This window comes from Zootoca vivipara, chromosome Z1 (genome assembly GCF_965207765.1).
Source record: "Zootoca vivipara chromosome Z1, rZooViv2.hap1.1, whole genome shotgun sequence".
In the NCBI taxonomy this organism is placed as follows: Eukaryota; Metazoa; Chordata; class Lepidosauria; order Squamata; family Lacertidae; genus Zootoca; species Zootoca vivipara.
The window spans coordinates 73,055,531-73,071,605 of NC_142583.1; the positions used below are offsets into that span (position 1 = coordinate 73,055,531).

The following is a 16,075-nucleotide window of genomic DNA, read 5'->3' on the forward strand; positions in this document are numbered from 1 at the left end:
AGCGCTTTTCCCCCTTTGCAAAAGAAGCTTTCTCAGATATTTAAAGGGGGGGCAAAGGCATATAGGCCTCTAGGAGTTGGCTGCTATGCCTATGACAATTCAATATGACAATTCAAAGAAAGGAAAATATTTTTTTTCCTTGTTTTCCTCCTCTAAAAAACTAGGTGCGTCCTATGGTCAGGTCTTACTATGATCCTGGGATTGAAGCACTAGGTCAGTGCCACTAAAGTAACCGTGTCAATGACACGCCATCCTAGATCTCCTTTTGAACTAGTAAGTAGGCTGTTATTTTTAACTGCATTAAATCCCTGAAAGCGTATTTGGAAGAGTATTTGAACAGCGTCATGCTGCTGATCATGACTGACTCTCAGTAATGATTGACTTTCAAGCAGCTAAGGGAAGAAATTATTTCTGAAGTATTTCCAGCATCAGCAAATCTTGAATTTTTAAAAAGCTTCAATTTTTTAAAAAATGTACATAGATTGTTTCAAAGGCAATGGGATGGACAGATGCCCATGTCAAGGACAACCAATCTATGAAACTAGCCTTTTAACTTTTCTCTTGGTATAACTTGTGGTTCTCTAACCCCCCTTTTGTCCGGTAGTTGGCGCAGACTATCAGATTTTCCGTAACACTATGAATGATCCTGGGAGCTGAGGATATTCTGAGATTACTCATCAGTTGTAAATGCCTTTCTTTAAGGTTACTATCAGTTGTGAATTGTGTATATGTAGTTAGTGTGTTCATTCTAATTCAGTTTTTATAAAAGCCTTTGATATTTGTTAGCCTTGTTTGTGGTGCTAAATGTCTCAGTCCCTAAATGCTTTCATGTTTCTCCGGGTGTGCATCATATTTGCACAATTCTTAGCTCAAGTATTTTTTAAAGTATCTTCTAGTCCAACCCTCTTGCAAGGCAGGAATCTTTTGCCCAACGTGGGGCTTGAACCCACAACATTGAGACTCAAGAGAGTCTCCCGCTTGACCCACAGAGCTCCCTTCGCTTCCAACTCTCCGGTCCTGCAGATAAAGAGATGCCCCCCCCCTGGACCCACAAGCGGGTGCTCAGGCCATGCATGCAAAATAACCAAATAAATTCATACATATATGTGTGTGTGTGTGTGTGTATAAACATGTGGGGAAGGGGGCCGTGTTATTATGTGGTGGTGGTTTTTATTTTGATTCTGTACTTTGTGGTTTTATACTCTCATTTTATCCTGTGAACCACCCTGAGACCTGCGGGCATAGCATGGTATATAAACAACAACAACAACAACAACAACAACAACAACAACAACAACAACAACAACAACAACAACAACAACATTGCACACATATACAATAGATGTACAGTATTTATACAATATGTGGACACAGAGAGAAAACAGAGAGAAATGCAAGAGTTGCTGAATGAAGAACAGCAAACCAGGGAAGCAAATTACCTTCTACCCATCACGATGATTCTCAGTAGGCGGGTGACAAGCATTCTTATCATTTTGGAACAAAATTAAAAAATTCCTTCAGTAGCACCTTAAAGACCAACTAAGTTTTTATTGTGGTAAAAACTTTGTTGGTCTTTAAGGTGCTACTGAAGGAATTTTTTAAATTTTGTTTCGACTCAGACCAACACGGCTACTTATCATTTTGGGTTGCCATAATTAATTATGAATTAATTTTAATTAATTAATTTGGGGGGCAAGTTTTCTTGCAAAATCTCAAAAAAAGAAAAGAAAAAAATAAGTTTGGGGGGCATTTTAAGGGGCCCGAACCCGCGTGTCCCTGGGGCGCCAGGGGGCGGCGCTTCCGACCTGCCCCCGCCCCTCCCTGACGACGTCCGCGCGCCTCTTCCGGCCTGCGCGGGTTGCCCTGGCAACGGCGCCGCCGCCGGGATGTCGAGGCCCAAGAGCGGCCGCCTCGGCGCCACCCCAAGGCCAGTCGCGTCTCTCTCCCTCTCCCTCTCTCTCCAGCCACCCCTCTCGGCCAGGGCAGGTGGTGCGGTCCTGAGCGGGTGCAGGCGGAGCGGGGCTGTACCATTTCGCGCCGCAGGGGGGCGGCCGGCAGTCACTGAGCATGTTCAGTCCTCGCTGGGAAATTGGGCTGGAGGTCCCTGCCTTATCTCCCACCCACAAAATAGATCCTTTTGGGGCAAACCTAGGGGACATCCACTCCCCTTCCTCCTAATCTAATGCCTCCTTCTTGCATGGAGGGGGCTGTTTGGGGAGGGGAATTCTGCCCATCACCTGCCTTGGTTGGTTGGTTGGTTGGTTGCTTGGTTATTTTGTTTGCGTCCTGCTCTCCCGCCTCAAAGGCTTGTGCACGGTCAAGGCAGGCCTCCAATCCTTAGCTGCGATTCCTGCATCTCAGGGGGTTGGGCTGGATGACCTTGGCAACTTCTGCGGTTCTAACCTCAAGGAAAAGACACAGCACACAAGGGCAAAGGGACAGGGAGGGAAGAGGAACATCAAAGCTCCAGCGCCAATCTCTAAACCATGGGTCCTATACTGGCCAGTTGGCCCATTTTACGGGCAGATGGTGCCCAGTATATCTGAAGGAAGGAGCCCTGTTACCTCCCATCTCCCTCCCACAGAGGCTGTCCTTTGGCACAGTTACGTTGGCAGCTAAGTGTATATGTGTGTGTACACACACGTTATTCGTTTTCAGGAAAACATTATACAAGATTCTGCAAAATGTAGTATCATCAAACAGGATCTGATGGCAAAATATGTGGTCCATATACAGACATAAAATAAAACCCAAATAAATAAACCGCAAGGAAGTGAATTTGTGGGAGGTAGCGAACTATTTATGGCACAGACATAATGGTTAAGTACGACAAGGCTACAAAACATGTTACACCAAAGGAAAGTAATTCGAGTATTCAGATGCCCCTGTATCCGCCCAGTTCCCGCAGAGGACAGCTGAGGGGAGAGGATTCCTGATGCAGCAGAGCCAATGATGGAGTGAGCTTTGTCTCCCATGTCCTTGGATTTTGCAAATGTGTCTAAAGGGGGTGATTGACTTGGCCATGCCTTTTTCATCTTCTTCAGTGTTCTCGCTGGAAGGTTGTCTAAGACTCCATCCAGAGTCCTGCCGAGAGACTCGCAGTACGCAGCCAGCAGCGGACAAGTTCACTGGCTCCAGATTTGTATCCAAAAAGCCGAAAGCCCGACTCAGGCTGACATTAATGTAAATATCACCTCGTTTGCACGGATTTGGGGTGCGATTGGGGGCACATGCAGTGTCTGATCCACACTTCGGAATTCCCTGCCTATTAAGATCCAGGAGGTGCCTTCGCTGTATTATTTTTGGTGCCTGCTAAAAACATTCTTCCTTAGGCAAGCTAGCCAGATGTTCAGAAAGCGGTGTTTTAGTGTTTAAACTTTTTAAAAAGTGTTTTATATTATTGTTCCAAATCTTCCTTGATTTCATTGGTATGTCCTTTTGTAAACCCCTTTGAGGTTTGTCGTCCCCCCCACCCCCCACCCCCACAATCAAGCAATGTATAAAATTTATGAAAATAAATAACTTGCCTCATCAGGGTCCTCAGAGCATATACGGGTGTTAAGTGTGCAAATCCGAGGTTGTTCTATAAGCCATTCTGGTTGCAATTCCAGTGGGAGGGAGCGGATCAGCATTCACCAACTTGGCAAAGGGTGGCATAGGGACCAGGCAAGAATAGATAAAGGGGCAGATCCGAACCCAGACTTTTCTGGCAGTGTTGCCAGAGAGTAAGGCTAGGTTAACACTCACCGTGTTTCCAGTATTGGGTTTTAATCTGTTGTGAACAGCTGGGGGGGGGGGAGACTAGTGAAACGCCCCTACAAACAAGGATGTCACTGCGCTCGATCGTGTGAATACTGTACGGGCTTGTTCCCTGTCCCATCCCAGGGGGTCCCCCATGGATAGAAGAAATCCTCTCCAGAAAGCAGAGGGTTATGCTTGGAGGATTTCGCTAAACCTTAGGTACAGGCAGGATTTTTAATGGCTAAGAGCTTGAGCTGGGAAGCCCCTGTTTCAAGTCTAAGCTCAGCCAGGGAAGGCAAGTCGCCTCCCCATTTCCATCTCAGCTCCAAACTCCCATTTGTGTTCCATAGAGGGAGTCTGTTTTATTCCATGCGTAGTTCAGAGTAGCACAGATGGGGCTCTCCCACCTGACGTTCACCACAGCCCTATAAAGAGTCAGTGTGGTGTCGTGGTTAAGAGTGTGGAGCTAGGACCTGGGTTCAAATCCCCACTCGGCCATGATGCTCGCTGGGAGTGACTTTCAGGACCAGTCACTGCCTCTCAGCCTCACCAACCTCACAGGGTTTGTGGGGGGGGGAGGGTTATATGAGGACCCATATACGCCACCTTGAGCTCCTTGGTGAAAGAAAACAACATAGAAATGCAATGAAATATATTTGGATAAGGCTGCTGTTCCTGCACGGATGTTTTGTGCTGTGCAGAAGTCCCCGCAGAGGTTCCAGACATGCCACTGGGGCTCAGAGAAGCCCATCAGTGGAGGGAGGCTGGGAGTCGGTGCCTGAGCAGAAGTCACAGAAGCCGCCACCAGCCCACTCCTGCCATTTGTCTTCTCTTCCTGCCAGGGCTTCTCTGCGATTCACACGGCATCTTTGTACGGGCGCCTGGACTGCATTCAGATGCTGGTGGAGAAATTCAAGGTCGACGTGAACCTGGCCAGCCTGACAGGCTGGAGGCCCATCCACCTGGTGCTGAGCAAGGAGAGCCGGAATGCGGCGCTGGAGTGCCTGCAGTACCTCATCCACAAACAGGCCGACGTCAATGTGTGAGCTGCCTCCTCTCCCCATTGTGCCCATGTGCGCACATGGCTATGTGCAGGAGGGGCAAGTGCAGGCAAAGCGGAGCCTCGTTCCTTCACTTAGTTTCGTGGAACCAAGTAGTGGGATTTCCCTGGAGGGGGAGCAGCAGTCATTCAGTCACGGGACAAGGGGGCAGGTACAGCCCAGGCTTCCTCAACCTCGACCCTCCAGATGTTTTTGGCCTACAACTCCCATGATCCCTAGATAGCAGGACCAGTGGTCAGGGATGATGGGAATTGTAGTCTCAAAACACCTTGAGGGCCAAGGTTGAGGAAGCCTGGGAGGGCTAAGTGATGAACAAGCCCCAATCTCCGTCATTCACAGCCAGCCCTACTGAGGTTGGGGAGCATTGCAGTCTATGCTTAGAACAGGATCTGTGCTTGGATCAGGCCAGTGGCCCATCTAGTCCAGCATCCTGTTCTCACAGGGGCTGAAAAGTGGCTGCATTGCCTGCCAATTAGTTTCTGTGCCCAATTCAACGTGCTGGTTTTGACCTATAAATCCTTAAATTAGGGGTGTCAAACTCAAATTCATCGGGGGCCGCATCAGCAGTTTGGTCACCCTCAAAGGGCCGGTTGTATCTGTAGGACTATGTGTCCACTCTTTATTATCATAAATTATTGTCACTGCATTCAATTATTACTGTTTTTTGTAATAATGTAAATAATAACTAGCTCTGAAAGCAGAAACATAGTCAGAATAATGGCAAGTAGATATTCAAATGTAAAATTATTGTACAATTTATTGAAAAATGATTTTTGGTAACTGCACTGGGTGGTGGAGGCTCGCTAGGGTTTCATGCAGGAGCTTTGCAGAGCTACTAGTACCTGGAGATGCTGGGGTCCTTCTGCATGCAGGACAGATGTTCTGCCAGTGAGCCACCACCCTTCACCAAAGGGACTGGCTGAGGTTGACTCACTGGAGCTGCTCTCCTGGTTCCAGGGTTTAAGGGCCAGAAGTATAAAGCAGCATCCTATGTTTCTGAGGAGAGGGAGAGGGAGAGGGAGAGGGAGAGGGAGAGGGAGAGGGAGAGGGAGGGGAGGAAGGAAGGAAGGAAGGAAGGAAGGAAGGAAGGAAGGAAGGAAGGAAGGAAGGAAGGAAGGAAGGAAGGAAGAAAAGAGGGAGTGGGAGGGAGAGAGGAAGGAAGGAAAGAGGGGAGAGAAAGAAGAGTAGGAAATAAGGAAGGGAATAAAGAAGAAAAGAAAAAGAAAGAGGGAGAGAAGACGGAAAGGGAGAAAGAAGGAAGGAAGTAGAGGGAAAGAAAGAATAAGAATGAGGGAGAGGAAGAAAGATGGGAAGGACGGAAGGAAGAAAGGAAGAAAGGAAGAAAGAAAGAAACAAAAGAGGGAGCAGGAGGGAGAGAGGAAGGAAAGAGGTGAGAGAAAGAAGAGTAGGAAAGAAGGAATAAAGAAGGAAAGAAAAAGAAAGAGGGCGAGAAGACAGAGATAAGGAAGGAAGGAAGGAGAGGGAAAGAAAGAATAAGAACGAGAGAGAGGAAGGAAGGAAGGGAAGGGGGGGGTCGCTGCCTTGATTCAGCGCCAGAAAAGAGCGCGAAGGGACCCAGGGGCAAAAAGCATTTCCCGTGCAGCGTGAGGCAGCGGGTGTCCGTTTTAGGAGAAGTGCGTAAAGCCTCAGAACGTTCGTGAGGCTGAGCTGCACATTCGAGAGGCTAAGCCGCTGCTGAGCTCACGTTCATGAGGCTGAGCCGCGGCAGGAGGAGGAGGAGGTGAGGCAAGAGGAGGCGGAGGCGGAGGCTTGCCGGGTCGGTGAGTCCCGAGCCTCTGGGACGCAGCAGTGCTCTGTAGCACTTTGAATCCTCCTCCTCCACACGGCGCTGCTGGGTGCTTTGTCTGTGCTTCAGCAGCAGCAGCCGTTTCCAGGCGCCGAGCCGTGGCAGGAGGAGGAGGATTCAAAGTGCTACAGAGCACTGCTGCGTCCCAGAGGCTCGGGACTCTCCGTGCGGCGCTGCTGGGCACTGACCCAGCAAGCTGCCTCCTCCTTCTCCTGCTGTGGCTCGGGGCGCTCCACGCAGCGCTGCTCTGGCCAACTTTCGACCCACCCACCCCCCCGGCCCCAGCTGTTTGTCGGCGCTTTGCTTCAGCAGCAAGGTCCCGCTGCTGGGTCCCGCTGGCTGGGGCACTCGGCGGGCCACATGATGAGGTCTGGCGGGCCGGATTAGGCCCCCGGGCCTTGTGTTTGACACCCGTGCCTTAAATGATTCAGGACCACAATACCTCAAGGACTGCCTCTGGCCATAGGAACCTACCCAGACCCGGAGATCATCCTCTGAGGCCCTTCTTTGTGTGCCTCCTCCTTGAGAGGTCCAGAGGGTAGCAGCACGAGAACAGGGCCTTCTCTGCAGTGGCTCCCCATCTGTGGGATGCTCTTCCCAGGGAGGCTTGCCTGGCACCTTCATTGTACACGTTTAGGTGCCAGGTGAAACCATGCTTCTCCAACCAGGCCTTTGGCTGATTGACATCCCATGCCCTTTTAAATGTGTTGTGGGAGGGGGATTATTGGTTTGATTTTGTTATTTTTATTATGTATTTTACATAATAATAATAATAATAATAATAATAATAATAATAATAATAATAATTTATTTGTACCCCACTCATTTATGCTGTGAGATCTACAGGCATAGGGCAGTATACAAATTTAATAAATAATAATGATAACAGTTGCCTCTGGGAAATCTGCAAGCAGGATCTGAGCACAAGAGCAAATATCCCCTTTTGTAGTTTCCAGCAACTGGGACCACAGAAGCATTGCTGTCTCTGACTGTGGAGGCAGAGCAGAATCAGCCTGGCTAGTAGCCATTGATAGTCCTCTCCTCCTCCATGAACTTGTCTAAAGTTTTGGTTCCATTTCATTTGCTTTATGTAATGATGAGCGCTCACAGGTTTAAGGCGTTTAAAACTGGAGAAGCAGAGAGCCCTTAGTTCTCTGGGACCATGGCCTTTTTGCTCCAGAGTCATGTTTTCTGCTCTTCATAACTGTTTTGCGATTCATAGAGCACAGGGCAGATTTCTGAAAACATTCTGCAGCTGAGCAATGAAACCCCCGGGGTTCTTGTTTTCCAGGCAGAACCAAAGCGGGGTGTCTCCGCTTCACAAGGCAGCCAGCGAGGGGCGTGAGAACTGCATCCACGTCCTGATCAAGGCCGGGGCCGATGTGCATATGAAGGACTATGAGGGCCAGAAGCCCATTGACTTGTGCAGGATGTGGGGCCACAGGTCCTGTGCCAAGTGAGTATTTGTATCAAGATGACATGGGCAAGAGGCGGCCATGCCAGGGGTCATTGTGGTGGGCATACGCCAGGTGCCCACCTGTGTGCTGTGTGAAGTACACTCAGTCCTGTCCTTAACTGGCAAAAAGCTACCAGTATATTGCCTTTGGTGGATAGAAATGATTTTTTAAAAAATGTTGCTTGCGGGTTGCGAGAAGGAATCCCAGCTCTGCTTCGGGGAAGGAGCAGAGCTGAGCAGAGCATCCGCTTGGCTAGGGACCTGCAGGATGCTGACAAATGCGCACCCAGGGAGGGAGGCTGGAGCCTGATTCAGGAGGAAGCAAGGATCAGAGGCAGGGGAAGCTTCAGAGCTGGAGGAAGAGGAGGAGGAAGAGGCAGGCCAGGCAAGTGAAGGGCCCGGGTGCTTCCCCACCTTTGCCTGCTGCACTGCTGTCTCCCAGAACCAGGAGGGGATTGCAGGGAGAAGCGGAGAGGCAGCTTCCACCCAGGCGCAGTCTCTGGCTACATGCATGCAGCCCGTTGGGGGGGGGGAGGTACATAAACCGGTGGAGAGGAAGCGGTCCCCAGATGCTGCAACTGCTCTATAGAGCGCAGACTCGGGAACAGCTGCCCAGACGCAACGTTGGTGTGCATGCTTCTCCAGAGCTGTAGAAGCGACTGTTTCCTTGGACAATAAAGGGTTGACTCTCTGCCGTGTGCATTCCTTGGCTGGGGAGCACATTTGACCCCCAGGTTCCATCCCCGGCACCTGCAGGTAGGGCTCCCTGCCTGAAATCCTGGAGGGCCACTCAGTGGTGAAGCTTCATGCCCTGGCAATGGGGGGAGGGGCGGAGAGCAGGTGGGGATGGGGCTGGCGCACGTCCCGGGGGCGGGGCACCTAGCACAGGTGGGGGGCAGCTGCAATGGCACCCTACCGGGAATGCGCTGCCGGGGGCAGTGCGCTCCCCCTGCACTCCTCTTCCTCCACCACTGGGGCCACTGCTGCCAGTCAGTGCAGACAATGCTGAATTAGATGGGTCAATGATCCGATTCAGAACAGAATCATAGAATTGGAAGAGACCACAAGGGCCATCCAGTCCAACCCCCTGCCAAGCAGGAAACACCATCAAAGCATTCTTGACATATGCCTGTCAAGCCTCCGCTCAAAGACCTCCAAAGAAGGAGACTCCACCACACTCCTTGGTAGCAAATTCCACTGCCGAACAGCTCTTACTGTCAGGAAGTTCTTCCCAATGTTGAGGTGGAATCTTCTTTCTTGTAGTTTGAATCCATTGCTCCATGTCCGCTTCTCTGGAGCATCTGCTACGTCCTTGTGTCTATTCAGTATACAGTACATGAGATTCCTGGCACAACCAAGAAGCCCCTGGGAAGCTGGAGCTCCTACATATATGATCCTCAGAGCATCATAGGAAAATAAGCAGAGTCTGAGTGCAGGATCAGGCCAGTGGGCCTTCTGGCCCAGGCTCCGGTTCAAACAGATGTCCCAAGGGGAAGCCCAGAAGCAGGGCCTGAGACCAACAGACGCTCGCTCTCGCTTCCTGTGCTTTCCAGCAACTGGGGTCCCTCCTTTGCTTAGCCAAGTGACCTTATGCGTCCCAGGTCTTTCTACAGGCTGTAAGTGCCTCTAGAAACATCTGTGCAGGAAACGGTACGGATACCAGCAGGGGAGCTTTGCGATATGGGACGATGATGCAGGTCTTTCTCTGCCAGTCATCTGAGGCAGATCCTCCTCCTGCTGCTGCACACATCCAGGCTGGTGCTCTGCCTCCGCAGGGTTCTCGCCAGCGCCATGTGGAAAGCAGACAAAGCAAAGTTTGTCCAGCAGATCGCCAAACTGAACAAGATCAAGGAGGCGTGTGAGGTGCAGAAAATCGAATTCTTTAAAAGAGAGCAGGTAAAAAGCAGTACGGATGGGCACAGGCAAAGCCCCCTTTGTGGTCGTTTCGGTTACCGGTGCTCCTTACCCCACATACTTTGGATGGGCTGTTTAAAAGAGGTCAAACCATTGGGGAGTTACAGCGCCGTCTCTGGCTGTAGAGACCAATAGGGGAGCGACATGTTTTGTTGCAGCTGGGGCAAATGAAGGTGTCCAGTTTTGCTGCTGCAGGTGCCATGTGGCGTTTCTCCTCTCCACTGATATCAATATGCAAATTGTGTTAATGAAATACATTTTATCATGAACATTAGTAGCCACAATGCAGGCAATGATTGTAAACTAAGGTCTCAGCTTACTTGAGTCAAAACCACGGCTTAGCAGATATGATTGACCAACCCCCCTGAAGAGGACGGACTGTGCCCCTTCGCCCACTGCCTTGTTTGTCCTTTCATTACAGATGGAGATAAACCTCAACAACAAAATGGCCTTTGAACAGTGGCTGGCCAAAAAGCATTTGCCTCCCCCTCCAGCCAGGATCGTGCGCTGCCTGGACACGAAGCGAAAGTCTGTGCTCCCTCGCAGAGGAACCAGGAAGAAGACCAGCCCGATCCTCTCCTTCGAAGAAATAGTCCCGCTGAGAGTGGACGACACTTACCTGGTGCCGAAGGACCGGCGATGCCGGCCGTGGAACGTCAGCACCAACTTAGCCTCCCTGCCGGTCACCTGCATCAGCCGGCCGGAGACGGTGCGGCTGGGAATCCACCCGGACCCGCCTGCGGAGCACGACTTCACCTCCTTCCTCTTCCTCTACAAGAATGGCTTTGGCGAGCCACAGATCGAGGTCGACGGCATCGGCAAGGTCCTGGACATGCCCGACCTGCCCTTTGAGGTCCTCCAGAAGAGCCTCTATCCCGACACCCGGGCGACCCGTTTGGATGTGCCGGGGGATCTCAGGCCCATGCACATCTTCGGATTGCAGCGCAGGCGCCGCCCCGGCCCCGAGCATCGCTGGACAGATCAGATGGCGCTGAGCTTGAGGCAGACGGTGGACCCTGCCCTTCTGGGCACGCTGAACGCCCACCTTGCCACCTACAGCGACCCCCGAGTACTCTTTCCAAGGATAGAGTCTGGCAGCGCCAGTAGCAAAGACATCTCCTCTTCCTCCTCTACCCAGAGCAAAGGCAGCAGCCTCCAAGATTCACCCGTGGGGTAGTTCGCTCGCCCAGCACAAAAATATGTGCCAGCCCCAATTCTGCAGCAGAGCCCAACAGGGCTGGAAAGAATCGTTTGAGTCTGCATTGAAACAGTTTGATATGAGAACATTTGCACCAGGGTGGGTGGAGCGGGGCATTAAATCAGCTTATTTAATGCTTGTTTATGTTTCCTCTATCCTGGATGAAGGCCTGGTGGTTCAAGGGTTCATATGTTTGGGCAGCGTCATCCCTACGAGAGGCTGGATCTTGGCTCTAATTTGGTATTGAGGTTTCTAAGTCCTTGTGAGAATCATTCGGCAGCTAGACTGGTGACTGGGAGCGGCCGCCGAGACCACATAACACCGGTCTTGAAAGATCTACATTAGCTCCCAGTACGTTTCCAAGCACAGTTCAAAGTGTTGGTGCTGACCTTTAAAGCCCTAAATGGCCTCGGTCCAGTATACCTGAAGGAGCGTCTCCACCTCCATCATTCTGCCCGGACACTGAGGTCCAGTACCGAGGGCCTTCTGACGGTTCCCTTGTTGCGAGAAGCCAAGTTGCAGGGAACCAGGCAGAGAGCCTTCTCGGTGGTGGCGCCTGCCCTGTGGAACGCCCTCCCATCAGATGTCAAAGAGAAAAACAGCTACCAGATTTTTAGAAGGAGGCTTTTAATGTTTAATTATTTTATTTCATTTTTCTGTTGTAAGCCGCCCAGAGTGGCTGGGGAAACCCAGCCAGATGGGCAGGGTATAAATAATAAATTATTATTATATTATTATTATTATATCATTGGGGCAATTGGTTCTCCTGGAAACTGCTCGCTTAAACTGGCCTCAAGTTCCAATACATCCAGCAGGTCAAGGGATTGACTCTGAGCTCATGAGAAAGAATCATAGAATCACAGAGTTGGAAGAGACCACAAGGGCCATCCAGTCCAACCCCCTGCCAAGCAGGAAACACCACCAAAGCATTCCTGACATATGGCCATCAAGCCTCCGCTTAAGGACCTCCAAAGAAGGAGACTCCACCACACTCCTTGGCAGCAAATTCCACTGGCAGCAAGTTCCCCATCTTTGGGGAAAGGCTGGTTCCCATCCCACCTGTGTCATGGTCTGAAAAGTGACCAGGTAAGCAGAATCACATATCCAGCTCCTTTCCATGTGCCCAAGTATAAGAAAAGCTCATGAGTCGTATTATTCGTGCTTTCATCCCATCCTTCTTCCACTGGAATCTGCCCACTGTATCTTCATAACAACCCTTCGAGGCTGGCACAGTTAAGAAATGGCAACTGGTGAGAGAGGGAATCTAACAGCTAGGCGATCCTGGCTCCACTGTGCTGTAAGTACAAGGCAGCGTGAGAGGAGAAAGCTCAGCTTGGCAGCAAACATGCCGGAATGTGGTGCCAGTGCAAAAGGAAATGAAAGGCTGCGCATGGAGCAGCGGGCAGGGCGACACCAGCAACTTAAGCAGGGATCTCTTGGCATGTAAGCACTGCGCCCCCAGCCCCACAACCCTCTAAAAAGGGCTGTGAGCCCTTTTGAACTCAACGTAGTTGCACAGGGGCAGGGAGGGCTTTAAGAGGACCAGATGGATTTCTGGAGGAGAGGGTGACTGACGGCTGCTAGGGCTGGCCGATATCTGGTTTTCAACATTGTGAAATATCACCAGCTAAACATCACAATATGCCGATACATCATGGCATCTGAATTAAGGATGGAGCGATGTAGAGGCATTGGCTGGCTTCACAGTTTTTCCCATATTGTGATTTTTGCAGAGCACACACGTCATAATTTGTGATATATTGCCAGGCCAAAAATTATGAAACCGATACAGACTTCAAGCCGGCTTGGGGCTATATATTGTTCTATTGCCCAGCCCAGCCATGATGCCTGTGCTTTAGGTCCAGTTGGAGGCACCGATGTTTCCGAATCCCAGTTGCTGGACGCCACAGGAGGGGAGAGCGTTGCTCTTGGGCTCTGATCTTGCTTGAGGCATCTTGATTTCCTTGCCCTTCATAAATCTGCCACAAGATTCACTTTTTCTACCTTAGTCTTTAAATATATTTCGAAAGATTCCCAATTAAAGAAAAAGAGAAATTGGAAATTAAGCATGCATTAGACAAAAGAAACATAATCAATATATAGGAAAGACTGGAAGTCGGAATGGGTGGGGGGGGGACAGGGGGGAGGAATCTTAGTTTTAAATGAAATGATTGTAAAAAGGAAATTAAGACTATAGCTGAAATGTATTTTGATTATTTTTATTTTGGGTATGAACGAATGCCTGAATGTACGATTTTGGTTTGTTGTTTGTTCTCTTTATGATTTTTTTTATGATTATGATTATTATGATCATTATTTACATTATATTATGTTACATTATTATGATTTTGTATGTTATTATTTCTATATATTTTTTTGTATGTTATTATTTCTATATTCTTGTTTCTTTAGTGTGTTTGTGAATGTATTTTAATTCGAATTCTAATAAAGTTTATTTTAAACATAAAGAAGAAGAAGAAGAAGAAGAAGAAGAAGAAGAAGAAGAAGAAGAAGAAGAAGAAGAAGAAGAAGAAGAAGAAGAAGAAGAAGAAGAAGAAGAAGAAGAAGAGGAGGAAGAGGCGGCATCTTGGTTGGCCACCCTGAGAACAAGCTGGACTTGATGGACCACTGGCCTGACCTGGAAGGCTCTTCTGTATGTCTTTAAGCGCATGCGCACGCACACGCACACACACAGGATCTGCGCAGAGGCCTGAAGTTGCCTTACAGTGAGTCGGACCACAGGGCCCTCGACGCTCTTGGCTGCAGCTCTCCAGCAGCTCAGGCCTTTCCTAACCCTGCTGCTGCCTCTTTAGCTAGAGAGGCATGGGAGCTTCTCATGGGCCAAGCTAGCACCAGGCCCCTGAACTGCAGCCTCCCCATCTGGCATGGCTTCTCCACCTCTGTGCAGGCTTGTAGGTACTCTCTCATGCATTGAGAAGAAAGCTCCCCTTAAATGGGCCTTCTCATGTCCCGTTTCTAGGACAAAGGGATGCCTTCTGAATTTTGCACCTGGGCAGATGACATACAAACACCAGACGCTTACAGTCGCCTTGTAGGGAATGTCAGCTGACATTGGTCTCCCCCCAAATAAAACCTTGGAGGGTTTCAACAGGCAGAGAAAGTACCGTATGTACCATAGTAGTACTTTTTTGTACTGTGTGTTGCTTGCACCCTCTAGAGGCCAGGAGTGTGCAGAACACAAAAACCTTGAGGAAGCTGGCTTTCAAAACGTTTTGCAGCTGTAAAGTGAATTATTCAGCACTGTAAGGGTCAGACACAATGAGCATCAAACTCCACTAGGGAAGAGTTGTGGGGCTGGTCCTTAAAGACCTCCAAAGAAGGAGACTCCACCACACTCCTTGGCAGCAAATTCCACTGTCAAACAGCTCTTACTGTCAGGAAGTTCTTCCTAATGTTTAGGTGGAATCTTCTTTCTTGTAGTTTGAATCCATTGCTCCATGTCCGCTTCTCTGGAGCAGCAGAAAACAACCTTTCTCCCTCCTCTATATGACATCCTTTTATATATTTGAACATGACTATCATATCAGTCTTGTGGGGCTGGTTCGATGAGCACCCTTTGGGTTCAGTCAGTCAGCCGGTTACAAATCCACTGAATGGTAGCATTGATATCATGGGGTACCTTGTCAAAGACCTTGCTGATTAAAGCCATGGTCCACTCAATGAGTACTGGCCTCCTATGGGGCAGAGTCTAGTGTACAGCTGCCCCACCTTTGGGAAAACTGAGGATTCTTAAGAACACAAGAGCCCGCTGGATCAGGCCAGTTGTCCATTTATTCCAGTTCTCACAATGGCCAGACAGATGCCCATTATGGGAAAACCACAAGCTGGATTCAAACACAAGAGCCCTCTCCCTTCCTGCGGTTTCCAGCAACTGGGATTCAGAAGCATGGCTGCCTCCAATTGTGGAGGCAAGAGCATATAGTGGTCATGGCTAGCAGCCTTCAAAGCCCTCTGCCCCATGCATTTGTCTAATCCAGGGGTCAGCAACCTTTTTCAGCTGTGGGCCAGTCCACCATCCCTCAGACCTTGTAGGGGGGGGCTATATTTTTTGGGGGGGATGAACAAATTCCTATGCCCCACAAATAACCCAGAGATGCATTTTAAATAAAAGCACACATTCTACTCATGTAAAAACACCAGGCAGGCCCCACAAGTAGAGATGCATTTAAAATAAAATGACACATTCTACTTATGTAAAAACATGTGGGGGCCGGATTGAGAAGGCGATTGGGCCACATCCAGCCCACGAGCCTTAGGTTGCCTACCCCTGGTCTAATCCTCGTTGCGGGCCATCACTGCCTCCTGCAGAAGCGAGTTCCAGTTTCTTCCACCACCTCAGATTTGTCTTTGTAGGAACATACAAGCAAAGGAGGAAGGCATGTAAGGAGCCCAGTGTGCCCTTGTCCCTTGCCCATGAAAGTCCCCACAGCCAAGGGGGAGAGCCACTGCCACAGCAGAGTCCGCAGCCTGGATAAAGTCCACCCACCCCTCTTGCATGGCAGCACTGCTGGGGGTGGGCTGTCCACATGGGGCATAGCACAATCTAGCTTGAATCGCCCATCAGCAAATGGAAACTCCCGCATAAGGCTTGGGAGGTTCTGGCAAGAGATGTAACTCTCAGCCACTTCGCAAGGCCAGACCCTGCAAAGGATTTGGGTGCAGGCAGGCAGACACAAACTTCTAGGCTTGCCAGGTGTCCAGCAGCTGCACACGGATGTCTGCAGAGTCTCACCCCAGGAATGTGTCTTGTATTAAGTCAGGCAGCTGAGCCCATCTCAGCATCAACAGAAGGGGTGGAGACTGAACAGTGCCGGCCCACTCACGAAGCAGGCGCCGGAGATAGCATCCCTGCCTCACTGCTTCTGCCGCCACAACGC

General features: G+C 49.9%; 1 protein-coding gene across 2 annotated transcripts; it reads left to right on the forward strand.

The window, feature by feature from the left end:
• The first annotated feature begins 504 nt into the window (after window positions 1-504).
• ANKRD53 (ankyrin repeat domain 53) lies at window positions 505-11,309 on the forward strand. 2 transcript variants are annotated; one of them, XM_088660736.1, is made up of 6 exons: window positions 505-702; window positions 3,045-3,183; window positions 4,584-4,783; window positions 7,901-8,065; window positions 9,841-9,961; window positions 10,401-11,265. In XM_088660736.1, exons 1-6 carry the CDS (start codon window positions 641-643, stop codon window positions 11,154-11,156), a joined length of 1,443 nt encoding a protein of 480 aa, XP_088516862.1. In that variant the 5' UTR covers window positions 505-640; the 3' UTR covers window positions 11,157-11,265. The 2 variants fall into 2 exon arrangements, with proteins under 2 accessions (XP_088516862.1, XP_088516863.1); XM_088660737.1 differs by lacking the exon at window positions 505-702 and adding an exon at window positions 1,746-1,927 and having other exon boundaries at window positions 10,401-11,309.
• Window positions 11,310-16,075: the final 4,766 nt, after the last annotated feature.

Excerpts from the sequence above, each read along its gene's own strand:
- ANKRD53 (XM_088660736.1), top strand. The coding sequence starts at position 641 with ATGATCCTGGGAGCTGAGGATATTCTGAGATTACTCATCAGTTGTAAA. Across the intron at positions 3,184-4,583 it reads CGACTCAGGCTGACATTAAT|GGCTTCTCTGCGATTCACAC; the intron begins GTAAATATCACC and ends TCTTCCTGCCAG. Across the intron at positions 8,066-9,840 it reads GGCCACAGGTCCTGTGCCAA|GGTTCTCGCCAGCGCCATGT; the intron begins GTGAGTATTTGT and ends CTGCCTCCGCAG.